The sequence below is a fragment of the Cydia fagiglandana genome, chromosome Z, assembly GCF_963556715.1.
Source record: "Cydia fagiglandana chromosome Z, ilCydFagi1.1, whole genome shotgun sequence".
Taxonomy (NCBI): domain Eukaryota; kingdom Metazoa; phylum Arthropoda; class Insecta; order Lepidoptera; family Tortricidae; genus Cydia; species Cydia fagiglandana.
Genome location: NC_085959.1, coordinates 38543808 through 38560175, shown reverse-complemented (window position 1 = coordinate 38560175; position 16368 = coordinate 38543808). Strand labels below are relative to the sequence as shown.

General features: G+C 39.7%; 1 protein-coding gene across 1 annotated transcript in view; it reads right to left on the bottom strand.

Annotated features, from left to right (window-relative positions):
• The window catches only part of LOC134678437 (fizzy-related protein homolog), an 87883-nt gene that overhangs the window by 11012 nt on the left and 60503 nt on the right, over window positions 1–16368 (bottom strand). Inside the window, exons 4-5 of the mRNA XM_063537014.1 lie at window positions 2739–2972; window positions 1037–1171 (exon numbers count right to left, since the gene is read on the bottom strand). Of these exons, the coding sequence (XP_063393084.1) occupies window positions 1037–1171; window positions 2739–2972 (369 nt within the window). The remainder of the gene's footprint in view (window positions 1–1036; window positions 1172–2738; window positions 2973–16368) is intronic.

The following is a 16368-nucleotide window of genomic DNA, read 5'->3' as shown; positions in this document are numbered from 1 at the left end:
CGCGCGGTACCACATAATTATACAAAGAACAGAAGTAAAAACCATACAGCGGAAACACAAGAAAAAACATTAAATCTCAATACTTGCCTAGTTTTCTTTACAAAAAGTATTGATATCCCACCAAAAACATAAATGTAAAAAAGGAGAGCCAAGTTCAATACAAAAATTATGCTTGGCTGTGGGGCTCGCCGCAAAAAGAATGGAGATCTAAATGAGTGCCACTGCCAAGTTCTATGCAAAATCCAAATATGTATTTATAGGAACAAAATAACATTATAAACAAGTATTAAACTCTATTTCTTTACTTTATTGGATACCTATAACAATTGCTGTTATTTAAAAAAATGTGAGATCTTAAAGTGGGTTAGATTTGGCTTGGCCACGTTTTATCAGAATTACAATATATATAAAATGATTGATATAATGAAAACTGGCCAAGTCAAATCTAACCTACTTTAAGATCTCACATTTTTTAAATAACAGCAATTGTTATAGGTATCCAATAAAGCAAGCATAATGTTATTTTGTTCCTATAAATACATATTTGGATTTTGCATAGAACTTGGCAGTGGCACTCATTTAGATCTCCATTCTTTTTGCGGCGAGCCCCACAGCCAAGCATAATTTTTGTATTGAACTTGGCTCTCCTTTTTTACATTTATGTTTTTGGTGGGATTTAAATGCACACTAATTATTGCTGAAATGATTTAACACTTACATTTCCCTGTGAACTCAATTCTCTGATCATGATATTAAGGAAACCCGCTACGTATTATTATTGGTCATTGTCATTGTCATTGCAAAAATAAAACCAAATTTAATACATTTTTTTCCCTCGTTGTTGTAACGCCTTACACGCTATTTATTAAGGGATGATGAGCAACAAATCTAAACAAATGGGCTACATTATTTTAAGTGTTATCTGCCCTATCAGTTACCGCCACATGTTTTAGCTCTAATTGGGTAGTTTAGATAACATTTGAGTATAATCTAATTTGCTTTTATCCTGGATTATGGTAGGTTCATATAACTGTACCTCCTTGTTAACCGCAACATCCCACACGCTGATGTGTCCCTTCTGTGTACCCACGGCGACGATGCTGCCTCGCTCGCTCCAAGAGACTGACGTGACGGCGTTGCCTTCTGACGATAGATCGCAAAGCCTTGTCACCTGCAAGGGAAATGAGGTGATGTTAACACAAGTTGTTTTTACAATAGATCAGAATTCAATATTTCTTAGAGGGTAGCTTGTTAAACCCAGTGCACGGCAAAAGATAAGTGAATCTTGTTCGCGAAGAAATAGCTTTTCACTCTACCGACGCTGGGCACGTTTTTCGTAGACCAGTCGACCAGGTTCAAGTCTTGCAGCTGGTGCGTCCAGAACTTTGAACGGTATCCGTCAGATCTTGTACATAGTGGACTAACCTGGCTGGTGCACGCGTTCCACAGATAGACGCAGCTGCCCAGACCGACGCTGAGCACATTCTGCGCGGACCAGTCGACCAGGTTCAGGTAGAAGTCTTGCAGCTAGTGCGTCAAGCACTTTGAACGGTATCCGTGATATCTTGTATATAGTGGACTAACCTGGCTGGTGCACTCGTTCCACAGATAGACGCAGCTGCCCAGACCGACGCTGAGCACATTCTGCGCGGACCAGTCGACCAGGTTCAGGTAGAAGTCGTCCTGCAGCTCTGGCGCGTCCAGCACTTTGAACGGTATCCGTGATATCTTGTACTCGTACATAGTGGATTAACCTAGCTGGTGCACGCGTTCCATAGATAGACGCAGCTGCCCAGACCGACGCTGAGCACATTCTGCGCGGACCAGTCGACCAGGTTAAGGTAGAAGTCGTCCAGCAGCTCTGGCGCGTCCAGCACTTTGAACGGTATCCGGGAGATCTTGTACATAGTGGACTAACCTGGCTGGTGCACGCGTTCCACAGATAGACGCAGCTGCCCAGGCCGACGCTGAGCACATTCTGCGCGGACCAGTCGACCAGGTTCAGGTAGAAGTCGTCCTGCAGCTCTGGCGCGTCCAGCACTTTGAACGGTATCCGTGATATCTTGTATATAGTGGACTAACCTGGCTGGTGCACGCGTTCCACAGATAGACGCAGCTCCCCAGACCGACGCTGAGCACATTCTGCGCGGACCAGTCGACCAGGTTCAGGTAGAAATCGTCCTGCAGCTCTGGCGCGTCCAGCACTTTGAACGGTATCCGTGATATCTTGTACATAGTGGACTAACCTGGCTGGTGCACGCGTTCCACAGATAGACGCAGCTCCCCAGACCGACGCTGAGCACATTCTGCGCGGACCAGTCGACCAGGTTCAGGTAGAAGTCGTCCTGCAGCTCTGGCGCGTCCAGCACTTTGAACGGTATCCGTGATATCTTGTATATAGTGGACTAACCTGGCTGGTGCACGCGTTCCACAGATAGACGCAGCTCCCCAGACCGACGCTGAGCACATTCTGCGCGGACCAGTCGACCAGGTTCAGGTAGAAATCGTCCTGCAGCTCTGGCGCGTCCAGCACTTTGAACGGTATCCGTGATATCTTGTACATAGTGGACTAACCTGGCTGGTGCACGCGTTCCACAGATAGACGCAGCTCCCCAGACCGACGCTGAGCACATTCTGCGCGGACCAGTCGACCAGGTTCAGGTAGAAGTCGTCCTGCAGCTCTGGCGCGTCCAGCACTTTGAACGGTATCCGTGATATCTTGTATATTGTGGACTAACCTGGCTGGTGCACGCGTTCCACAGATAGACGCAGCTGCCCAGACCGACGCTGAGCACATTCTGCGCGGACCAGTCGACCAGGTTCAGGTAGAAGTCGTCCTGCAGCTCTGGCGCGTCCAGCACTTTGAACGGTATCCGTGAGATCTTGCGCATGGTCTTCCTCGGCGCCCATAGTAGCTTTTGTGAGGGCGTGGATATGGCTGAGAGGTTGTGTGGCGGCGTGTTTATTGTGTCCTGTGAGAGAAGGTTATGGGTTAGTATATATATATTACAAACGAAATTTGTTTGTGACACCATTAGAAAGCATAGTGTATACGTGTATGTATTCATAATTCGCTGTGGCTTTTTATAAGGAAAAAGATGTCTCCTTAGTCATCATATATTAACCAGAATTGCAGCAAACGTAAAATTCAATGCTAAATGTTGTTTTTATAAAAATAGTCCATACAAAGAGGTATTTGAAATCGAATAAAAGGCATTGAGCTGTATAAGATAATAATGCAATATCAAATTCATTGATCAAAATAAAATCATTAACTTTAATTAAGGCACTCCAAACGACAGACGTAGAAAAAGTAGTATGAAAAATGAGTCCATTTGTCTAAATCGTTGGCAACATTAGAACAGTGTGGAAGTAACGGATGGCTGTGGCTCCATTAGGCTTTGGTGTGTAATTTACAGAACGGCCAAGTGCGAGACCTTACATTACTTAGGTAGAGATTTGCCACGAGTTACTGATAGTGTCAAAACTTACCTACATATATGGCAACGTCTACGTAACTTAAATTCTATGAGCTCGTACTGACATATTAGTGTGAGTGAGATGTATAGAAAGTAACTTACGTAGAAATTTGCGTATGTCAGTGTCAACACACTGTCAGTGACTTGTGGTGTATTGAACCACGAATGTATTTAAAGGGCTATATTGATATATAGAAAATGGGCCGCAAGATACATAATATCGACACTAAGAATAAGAAAACTTAACTAAGACGTGTACAAAGTTTCCCAATGGCGACTAAGGAACCCGAAGCGCAAAAAATAAAGCATTGCTCCAAAAAAAAATAACGATATCGACACAAAAAACGGACTTATTGCATTACATGTTAAATGACACGAGATTGAAACAAATGGGTATACAAAATACGCAACGTAATCACTGTCTGTAACCAATTAATATAATTTGTACACTAGAATATTTAGAATCGTACAGAAAAGTGTCCGGGTTATGTCCGTTTGAAGAATTTTAATGAATGACTATCGAATTATCAATATCCTCGACTATAGATAGAGCGCATGTAAACATTTTGTAATTATAAGCTTTGATTGAATGATCCAACCTGAAAATATAATCTCGGATTTTGTGAAACTCTTTTTTTTGCTAACAAATCGTAAAAAAAGGAATTTATAGAAGGACTGTCAACGACCGACACAAGTGACACGAAACGACGTAAGCATTCGAGAACACACAAGACGAATGCGTGACAATGACAACACACGATCGCATAATGGTTCACGTGTGAAGTGAGTGAATACAGGGCTAAATTACTTGTTAAGGCGGTATGATATATAGGTACCACGGCGCTGACACCGCTTTGCGAAAAGCTCTATGGTTCCGCTCATAAAGCGGCAAAAAATCGTAATAGCAACTGATAGTAATGGTACCCTGTCCAATAAGGGCGATGTGGCCACTGGCCAAATTGGTAAAAAGTCAAATAGTAACTCGATTCTTAAAGATTTGAATATGTACACACAGTATATTTTCAGAAGCTAATTCAATAAAAATGATTCAATGTTGGAACTACATTTTGTTAATTTTGTAGTGAGGCATTCAGATCACAGCAATAACCTAGTGTTTAAACATATTTCAAACAACTTGGGAGTAATAACAGCTACTCTGTTTACCTGCGTGGAATAATTATTATATCAACATCACACGTAATGAAAAAACTCTTTCTTATACCAAAATAAAACACAAGAAATCATATAAAGCGTACCATGAACTTAACTTTTTAATGTATTGTTTCCAGTTAACCTTAATTTGTCATAAAAACGATGTTGAAAGAAAACCCAAATACTTCGCGTCTTTTAATCTTCATAACCGTACAACGTACAATACCCTTTTGACCCCCATATTAGGAGCACAGGGGCACATTTGAATGGAAAATTAGACACGCAAAAAATTGCCCCAAATATCCTCACATTGTATGTACCAGAGTCGCGACAGGTAATAATAAAGGGAACATTACGAGCCGTTAGCGAGGCCCACGTGAGGCAAGCAGACCCCTGAAGCGTAACGAGTCCTTGAGAGGTTCGAAAACCTCGGATTCTTTTGTGCTGAGCTGAAAAAAATTGCAACAAAAGTCGACGCGTGGCTCGATTTGTCATCGATTTTTTTGAGTGACAATTAGTAATGTGTGGTGATTGGTCGGGGCACCTGCGGTTACCGATTGATGCGGTTCCGGCTACCGATTGTTGAATAGACAATAAGATAATCGATCGAGACCGCGTGCCGGGACGTACTAATTATTGTGGTATGGATTGGCGAAGCATTGGCTAATGCAAGAACAAAAACGAGATACAATAATATATTTGATGTCTTGCAAAAGTTATCAACTAATAATAAAATTAACACTTTCGGCGCCAGTGACTTAAATACCTACAAGGTTTGCAATTTGTATAAACGGGTAAGGTTAGAGTACACCCGAATTATTCAGGTCACCACGTTTATAACCAATTTCCGTCGGTCTATTGTATTTAATGGTAGGACATCTCTCTGAGGAAGCCACTGTGGCTAGCAAACATGTTATCCAGTGAAGGGTTACGTCAGTCTTAAGCTAATAACTAATAAGTACTAGCCGCACCTTTCCTACGAAACACACTGTCGGGAAGTTGTAAGACTGTAGAGAAAGGAATATACTAGATATAGTTAACTTCAAAATGTTAACCCTCTTTGCAAAGAGATTAGTATGTATTGGATTGACTTATCTGGTCAATTTCTGCAGCATAACTACGAGAATATACAAGCTGCCGCTTGACACATGCCTCAGAATCAGAAACACAATAAGGATAAAGTCATATAGTAGAAATCTTTGTGACGTCCAAATATTGGCAATCCCTTTAACGGTGTACAATATCTTGTTTTTCGTGTAAATCTCCTTTATCAGTGATATTTATTGGGCCGCGCTTAACTCGAACATTCATGTTTATGTCGACTTGTCACACTTACGTTTCCCTTTGTCGTAGGCGTTTCAACCCAATTCTTTAACCATTTTTTAAGACCCGAGCGTAACAGGGCATCTTTTGTACAATGTAACGTAACTACCAATATTTCTCACCCACGCCGCCAATTCTATGTTATAATACTTGTATCATAATAAAAAAATGTGGTCAAGCCAGAAACGGATATGAAGAGCAAATGTGCTTATAAAAATTAGGCGACTCTGAGCGGACTGCGTCGATTTTGATTCGCTAAGATTTTAGCTGACAGCAGCTAATCATCTGTTGTCGGCTAAAATCTAATCTAAAACAGATACAGATACCTAAAGGAAAGAAAGCGGTTCAACTTCCAGTACCGCATAATATATCAATCCCTAACTAAGCTAGCTCTCTATTAATACAAAATGTTGAGTAAGTTTTAAGAAAGAATTCTTTACTCTGGCAAGATACTTTGGTACTCGAACCCGTGGTCCACCAGGTTGACCGTATAAGAACGGAACCCTAAGAGGGATTATTAAGACACCGCATATGGTCACAGGCGACCCACGTAGCGTGACGGGTTGAGCTTAGCTTTATGAAGGTGTTATTTATCTAGATAGCCCCAGTTCACGGCCGTTGTACGTTTTTGCATTTGCGGGAGTCTCACGGTGCAACCTTGGACAAACTTATGAAAATAGCATTGTAGGATTACTACGAAGTGACCATAACCACTTACTCGTCAGATTTCACATAATTTTGCAAAGAAGCGTGGGCCATACTGAAAGTTTTTGGATTCTGATATATGAGACGACTTATTTTTTCTATTAAGTGGGCAGTCCAGGTATTTTCAGTATGCTCTAAGTATTATTTCGATTGTTTTGAGATACGATTAGGTACCGGTAGTCGAAAGGTCAATTTTTAGGGTTCCGTACCCAAAGGGTAAAACGGGACCCTATTTCTAAGACTTCGCTGTGCGTCCGTCCGTCCGTCCGTCCGTCTGTCACCAGGCTGTATCTCACGAACCGTGATAGCTAGACAGTTGAAATTTTCACAGATGATGTATTTCTGTTGCCGCTATAACAACAAATACTAAAAACAGAATAAAATAAAGATTTAAGTGGGGCTCCCATGCAGCAAACGTGATTTTTGACCAAAGTTAAGCAACGTCGGGCGTGGTCAGTACTTGGATGGGTGACCGTTTTCTTTTTGCATTTTTTTCCGTTTTTTTTTTTTGCTTTATGCTACGGAACCCCTCGTGCGCGAGTCCGACTCGCACTTGCCCGGTTTTTTTAAATGAATCTTTGTACATAGTAGTATTAACAATCGGCAGTAATTTGCTTTTTTTAAATTATCAACTATTCCTTAGTTACCCGTGTTGTAAAGCTTGTCGAAGTTTAATTTACAAGTATTTAAACTCTAACATACAGCGTTTAGCTTTATGAAGACGTCATTTATCAAGATAGCGCGAGTTCACGGACGGGGTACGTTGACGCGACGGGATTGTGCACTTTTTGCATTCGCGGGAAATGCTCCGTTTGTCGGCGAGCCATACAGCCGGGTACATACGGTTTATACAAAGTTAGTGGCTAATAAGAATACGGCGAGGTGATTAGGAGAAGCAAGAAGATGCCGAAAATCATTCGAAGAAAGTTGCTATATGGTTTTCGGGGTCGGAATATGGCTAGCTAGGTCTTATCTCTGGGAAAACGTGCATTTTTGAGTTTTTATATGTTTTCCGAGCAAAGCTCGGTCTCCCAGATATTAGGCAAAATAAAGAATAATTAGTGTTATTTGGCTGATGTTTTCTATGAAGTGGACACACTTCCGGTATCAGTTGTAAATCGCCGGTATCCGGTTCCGGTATCTTAGACATTCAATGTAATTAGACTCTAATTACATTGAATGTCTAAGATGTTTTTGAGTTAATTACAACATTATTTACAACTAATACCGGAATATTAATTATTAGACCATAGTAAAGTCGTAGGTATATTTTGGAACTAGGTACATCCTTGAATTTAACACTTCACATACCGACTGTACATTTGCTGGTGTGAAAATTATGGCTATAAAATTCGTCAACACGATGTCGTCTCTGACGGCAATAAACACTGTAAATGCATATACCTACAAGTCTGCAACCTTAATCGTGCTGCTCTGAAACATAGGCTTAACGTTCATGCGTTGATGAAAACTGGACCGTATGACAATGCAGTAAGGTTGAAAAATGGTGACAGATGGGTTAATTGTGGTTAAGATGGTAAGTGCAAAATATAAGTGTGTAAAGTTGTAATATAATTGCTATATATGAATTAACGTGTCTCGGAAATGATGTGTTAGCGCTAAAACAACAGAAATTTTAGTGCTCAATTCATATTTGCTTAAAAATTCACGCTTTCAAATGTTTAGACAGCTCTGCTGTTTAGCTTGCGAATAACTTTTTTATGTGTACTACTATGGTAGGCTTTATTTCTGCTTAATGGTAAATAGCACAGATACTGCAGGGTGTCACGTAGGCGTCGTTACCAATTAAAATGTGAATTATTATAATAAACTACTGTTGCTGTGTAATTCAAGATGGAAATATTAGTATAACACAAAAGACAGATACATTTAAAAGTTCCAATAAGTCAATATACTGCTTATAATAATCCCACTATGAAATTATCGATCAAAGCGCACGCGCACGACAGGTCAAGTGGTAGCCAAACGAGATCACTAAGTCCATCTAGACCGCCTAAAAAAACCTAAGCACCCACGACTCATGAATGACTAACGGAGACCTAAGATCGAAAGTGCATACATGCACGAATATCTTTAAAACATCTCAAGTCTCACTAAATTACATATATCCTTATGACGTGTATTAACACTTAAAGCATCGATATACCAGGCGACCGTATTCTCATACACTTACAGAGCTGATATCCGTTAAGAACCACTTAAACGAAGACCTCCAGTTACTTGACAAGTATGAGTATTCTTAGAGCGCGCTTATACTGGTTACATTCGAGCGTTCGAATGTTTAGGCATTTGGAACGAGAGTCCACGCCCCCTTATGTCAGCGACTCGGTGGCCTTGAAAAACAAATGAACAGCCACTCAGTTACGTAAGTCGCCTGCAGCGATGCAGCAGTTACGCGAAAAAATGCCTTAAGGCTTTGAAATAAATAAAAAGTGCAACCGGTTTTTTATGTTGGAAATTGGACTTTGTACGGTGGAAATAAGGGGGCGTCCATTGATTACGCGAGGGGTTTTTGAGGATTTCTTGACTGCCACTCCACCCCAGGTGAGATGATGTGAGATTTCTATTTTTGTATTTTGAGTAAAATGCATTTGATTTATTAGTTATTAAACAAACACAATTTTCTTTATTAGGTAATTTTAGTAAAAATAGTAAAGACTAGTATTTGCGATCGTTTACATATTTTAGTCCAGTAACATCAAAACATGTTTTACGTTACATTTATCTGATTCTCTCAAATTATTTACTAAAACAAAAACGTCACTTTTGACAAAATTGACGTTTCTCGTATATGGTCCGAAAAAAATTACGTGGTACATATTTGCCAACCCCCTACCCCCCTCTTCACCACGTGAGATTTACTGAGATTCGGCGGCCGGGCGGACTATAATGGACGCCCCCTACGAAGTGGTGGTATGGCTCAGCTGATGTGAGGATAATGAACGACATACAATCCACACTGTTAACTGCTTGTAAGCCTTATTCCAAAAGCATAAGGTGCACCTATGGTTAAGAGTTTTGCTGTTAGTACTTATGTTAGGACTCATCTGGTTCTACATGCTTAGGTTTGTAAGTTCCGAGATAAAATGTGGTTGCAGATATAATTTTAGCAGTAGGTACAACTCGGTTCAGCGAACTTTGCGGAGTGGTTTTGCTCATTATAAGAATGTCGTCCGAAAAATATATCACGTAAAAATATAAAACCTTGGCAATGACCACGGCGAAGGTCTCGCGACAGTCTCGTCTGGTTCATGGCAGGTTAAAATAATGGTAATAGTTTATGAAGTAAAAGATAATTTATTTCTTAATATTTAATTTATCTTAATAGCCAATTGGATACTTAGGGATATAATACGAACACGAAAACCGGAGGCTCAGGGAATGAGGAAGCAGGAGGGTGGGCGCTCGGGGTGGGTATCTAGCGTATAGTCGTGAGGGGTAAGCTAGGTAACATTTCACTTGTTTAACCCCAGGTTAGAACTGTTTTATATTTTTGATTTTGCCCGATGAATATATCAATTTCTTCAGAACAATTATTAAAATCCTCGAATAGTAAAGTCCTAAATGTTTGAGTACCCATTAAGTATCCACTCCACCATCCCACAAATTTACCGTTCTGTAAGCTGACTGTCTGCTGGACGCTTGATAGGATACAGATCGTTTTGAGCACTGCCCGTGTAGCTAATGCTGCTAAGTTTATACCGTATACAGAGCTGGTAATTGGTGATGAGCATGCAATACTAGGCCCATCATTAGGCGAGATATCAAATCAGTGCATGACTAAATAAATATGCCGGATGTGAAATAATGCCGGCCGTTGAAGACAATGTGAACGAATATCTCGGCGTTTCTTTTGACTATGTAATTTTCTTAATTAAATTTTCGTTTTAAGCCTTTATTTCCTGTATAACTATTTCGACAGTCAACAACTGCTCAGCACAAAAATTATTCGGTTAGTGGCTAACAGTACTTATATTGTTGCATCTGCCGGTACTCAAACTTTAATCTCGGATAAATCCATTCGACCCTTGCAGTAAATATCTACCCTATTACCTTTTCGTAATAACTAAAATCGCATAATCTGACAGATGGATTTACCAGAGTTTGAAGTTAAGCGACTCAAATTTTGCTGGACATGATCGACGACACACAGGCGTACACATGTAGTAACGTCACAATTGTAAGCATGTAACATGCACTATAAGTAACGAGAAAAGCAGCGGCATGAGACCAGTGCATGCCACTGCGTTCTGAAAACACTCACGGCCTTGCTCCTGTCCTTTGACTGACACCTCAACCTCAGGCAGCGATATGAGAAGGGGCATGAGGTAGACACCTGGTAGACACCAGGGCAGAGTGTAAACGAATTATAAAAATATATACTTAGCCTAACAGTCATTGGAATCTTTTAGGATGCAATATGTATACGAGGGCTGTCGACGGATGAATATCTAATCTTACAATAGGTACTCATCTACTCATTACTAATCAAGTCTTGACAGCAGCCATCTTTTAATATAACTTGTCAACAGCTCGACACGGGTCAGAGGCCAAACAATTTGAAGTGGTTAAAGAAGCTTACACACACGTTTTTTGCCAATGAGATTAACTCGACAGAAACGCCCGTCTAACAATTTTAGCTTTACTAATGCCATTTTGATTACGCGAATTATATTTTTTACGCAACAGCAAACGTTATTAAGTAGGCAAGATGAGAGATGTAGATTTAATTCAGACATCAGTCACGGAAGAGCGTCGTACGTCTTCCTTAGAAGTAGTAGTAATAATTGCTACTTTTATCAAGGTTCACATAGTTTTGAGAATTTTAAATAAATGCTCAAAATAGAGAGTAAGATAGTGACAAGACCCATTAAAGCCATCATGATTTATCATGCCCCGTCTAAGACATATTTATGCATTTAAATATGTAAGAATTCTTTACTGTCCTGTACGAATGATATAAAAGAAATGGAGCTAAAAAGTATGAAATTGTGGTATAGTGTATAGTTGTTTAATTTAAAGAACTATGTACACTTTTATAATATGTCAAAGATGTCCGTTTAAGTCCCTTCAAATTCCATTCCATTGTGTTCCACGACTATCACTAAATTCATTACAAATTGATCCACATTCACAGATGAGTACAAACATTGGTGAACAAAAACAAAACAGCTTATAAGTAATACTTGTTCAATGCGCATGTGATATTAAAGAAAGCGCAGAGCAGGACTGTAGGGCTACTCATTTTGTTCTGATAGGCCTTTCAATAGTGGCGTCTATTGTACTTTTTTCTATCTTGAATAGGCCAATTGTGATAGAGGAAGTGAGCAATTGGAAGCTGCGGCTTTCTCAGCCACGCTATCTATCATGAAAGCGGTAAATGTGAAATAATACACGTTACGATTGAACTAAGTGAATTAGGTATTAGTAGAATGGATTTGTAATTTGTACTAATATCATAGGCGCTATGCATTGGGAAACTTATATTAAGAAAGTTTTTGATCTTAGAGGTACCATAGACCGTCCAACCATATGCTCTGTTATTGATAAAAAAAAGCCTGTAATATAGATAATCTCATACTAATTATTATTCAACAATTGCACCTCACAGGGGTTTATTAAGGTGATACTGATAAATGATAATCCTTTTAATAAATGTGATCAGAACAAGAGATTATATCCGAAACGTTCTATAGGAAGGGCATAAAAAAATTCAGAAGCTGAGCCCAGCAGGGGTACATCGCATCTAAAAAGCGCGTTACCCAACCAGGAAAACAGAACGCCATCGCCATTAGCCTATTAAAAATTCAATTAACCAAGCAAAAAAGAGACTGCACGTTCAATATTGCAGAAAAAAGGTAAAAGAATCAATCTCAAGCAATGATGTAAGATGAATGAGCAATCAGTGCTGGTTTGTTGACCTGGCAGACGCATAAAAAAGAAGCTAGATAGCATGGAGTCTACAAATTGATTGGTGCCATAAAGAAATACTGTGACCTAATAGTGCGAGAGACGACTGAAGTTGACGTAAAACCATCCAATCATAGTCCAGTGCTATAACTCTGGTCTACAAGTTAATTAATCTTCTTTTTGGTGTTTACACAATTCATAATTCAAGAAGTACCTAATTCTTTTTGCATTTTGTTTCTATATTATAATGTCTAAGTGTGCATAACAATATAACAGTCTGGCAAACATATATTGGCAGTAGAAAAGGCAGCAAATTTCGAATTCCGACCATTTTATTTCTGACAATATGATTTGCCAGACTAAACTACAATAGAAACATTGTCTCTTATGCAAGTGTGCACTGTATTTCATCAGAAACAATATTTACACGTTCATAAACTAGTTATTTTTAAACTGAAATACATATCAAATACAAAAGAAAAATTACGATAAGCATACTTAGCGAAAACTATTTTTATTTCTAGACAATTGACGACCTAGGCAGTGTTCCCAGGGCTCTGGAGTCCTAAGTTACGTTTCGTTTCCCTAAAAGTCACGTTTTTGCTGCTTAAGTCACATTTTTATATTATTGTATTGTATGGGTAGGCTACAGCTGGTCAAGCAAATCTTGTCAGTACAAAAAGGCGCGAAATTCAAATTTTCTATGAGACGATATCCCTTTGCGCCTACATTTTTCAAATTTGCCGCCTTTTTCTACTGACAAGATCTGCTTGACCAACTTTAAATCGATTTTGTTAGAAAAAATTCAGAAAATAATATATTTCACAAAAAATCTACTAACTTTATATAATTTTTCTTTTTGAAACACACATTTTCATATTTAATGCTATTTGTGATCGATTTCATGAATTTTAAGGCGTATCCAGACTAGTAAATTTTTCGGCAATCTAATTAAATTGCCCGATCGAATCAGGACGTGCGGACGCAAACGCCAATTTGGCTCGCCGAATTAAACCGCCGATCATGACCGATATTACCGATAAAATGGAGGGCGGGCACAAGAATACCAATTTGTGACGCCAGTATTTTCGTTTTGGGGCATTTTCTCAATTTAGAGGGCACTAATATCACCATAAATCTGTTGATATTTTTCTTCCTGAAAATAATCAATTCTACCAGCAAAATTTGCATTTGATTACTTTGCCTCACATGTGGATAAAACGCAACTTTCTTATCAGTTTTTGAACAATCACGCGAGCCTTTAAGCGGTATCCAGACGGGATGACCAAATCGACTGATTTGATCAGAAATAAAATTGGCGTCAATCTCCGATTTAAGGCGTATTCAGATTAGTCAATTTCTCGCCAATCTGATTAAATTGCCCGATCGAATCAGAGGCCACCAGAGGCGTATAGATAACTACTAGGTATACTATCAAACTAAATAACACCGTCATATATGTCAAGGTAACAAGTTTCATTTTGCCACGACTATTATAAATATTAAGACCACCGGTGGACGGGCAGCAGCGTCCCTCAAATTCGGTGTACTCGACTGCGATCGCCAACCCGCCTGCCAAGCGTGGCGATTATGGCATTCACCCCCCAAAGGGGGAGGCCTATGTTCAGCAGTGGACGTCTTATGGCTGAGATGATGATGATGATGATTATAAATATTATAATAAACATGGTGGTAGATATAAAGCCCCCTCCAGACTATCTGCGAAAATCGACTCCACACTCGCGTTCGCGGCTTCGCCCGCGATTCACGCGCATAGTCTGGAGGGGGCTTTACGTCAAAGTGCCAGTGCAATTGTCAACTTGGGTGCGTTCACTGCGTTCCTAAATAATACGAATTGCAGAATTAAACTTGTCCAAAATTCGACTAGCTTAAAAAGTCACAAAAATTGCCTCATGATCGAAAGTCACGCACATGTCACACGAGAAGGCGAAAAGTCACGAAAAATGTGACTTTTGTGACCATCTGGCAACACTGGACCTAGGAAATACCCGCTCCGCTCTCGGACTCAAACCGCAAGTACTCAGGTCACGTCGAGGTATGCAATAAAATACATGAGCTATAGCACTAAGACTGGGTTTTCAGGCTGTGCATACTAATATAGGCTCGCGGAACTGGCCGCGTAGCCAAGATGCCAATCGCTCACGCTCCGAAGCGATCGAAACGCAACTGTCACTGTCGCACTAATATGGAAGAGTGATAGAGAGACATAAAGCTTTTCGTTGTCGAAGCGATAGCGATTGTAACCTTGGCTAGGCCGGCTGTTTATCCAAACAACTACACTATACTATTCCTACTATCGGACACATCGAATCTAAAATCCAGTATTACTTGGTCTTTGAATTAAGACTTATGTTAATAATCTAGAGATCAACTTGTAGAAGGGAGTTTAAAGTTGGGTATGGAATGATTAAAACCAGTACAAATTTATCTACAGTTGAACCTAGACAAATAAATGAGTACAGTTTATTATTCGGTCCTGTTTTGTATATTTATTCAACTATATACCTTATACACCAGTATGTAAGGTTGAAACTTGTTTAGCGAGTAGACGGGGTATATGTCCTTTTGATAAAACGCTCTTCAAAGCTAAGACCTGTTGACGTAGCCAACGACATGGATAAGTTTGTAATACTAAGTCAAACGCCGAAGATATACATCTGATATGTCAGGCGGAGCGATGTGCGAACCCACCAGGGGCTTGTTTCGACTTGTTTAAATGACATTTCGTGATATTACCCATTTTGTTTCTAAAACACAGTAACGAGGTTACAGGTAACGAGAACTTTTACTTACATCTGTATGTAAAAAATCTCGTTATAATAAATATCTATTTATTCCGACTACTTTTCTTAATTTTCGCAGTAATAACAAAACTGCGGCCGAGGCAGATGTTTACGAATAAAGTGTAACCCCCTTATTCATAAACGTTTCCTTAAGTTGACAAGCCGATAATAATCGTTTGTCCCTTTCCGACGTATTGGTATGATGGAAAGGGGCAAAAGATTCGACAAGTTTCTATTGGCCGCGACATTGGGTGCGACATAAGTCAAAATCTGCTTCCATACGAAACAAACACGAGTTATTTTTTAAATCATAGCAAGGAAGTCGTACAGTCAGCCAAGAAAGCGGTCTACCACGTTTCGACTCTATCATCTGATTGATAGAGTCGAAAAGTTGTAGACCAGTTTCTTGGCTGACCGTACATATTGTTAAAATAATCCTTCTTTTTGACTTTGCCATAATCGGCAAAAAAGTAGCTTTTACGCTTGTCATGTTACGAGCTGCCATAAAAAATGTGGAATAGAGCCTAGCAGTAAGATTCCCCGCGCATTTAATTATATTTCAAATCACGTATCGAGCCTGAAGAGTTTTCCCACTGAATTGACTCATAATGGAATTGAGATAGTTTGCCATTGGGTTGCGATTGTGCAATCCAAATTAGATTTCGCTAGCCCAATGCGGATTGGGGACTTCACATACACCTTTGAATTTCTTCGCAAATGTATGCAGGTTTCCTCACGATGTTTTTCCTTCACCGAAAAGCTAGTGGTAAATATCAAATAATATTTCGTACATAAGTTCCGAAAAACTGCGACCTCCGGATTGAAACTTAGACCAAGAAAAATCTCCAGGGATTTTTATGCCCACGCAGTGCAAGTGTTATTTATACGTCATAATTGAATTTCCTTATGGCATTAAGTTCGCCTTTTGTACAATGTGTTTTTCCTATGTGCAATAAAGACTAAATAAATAAATA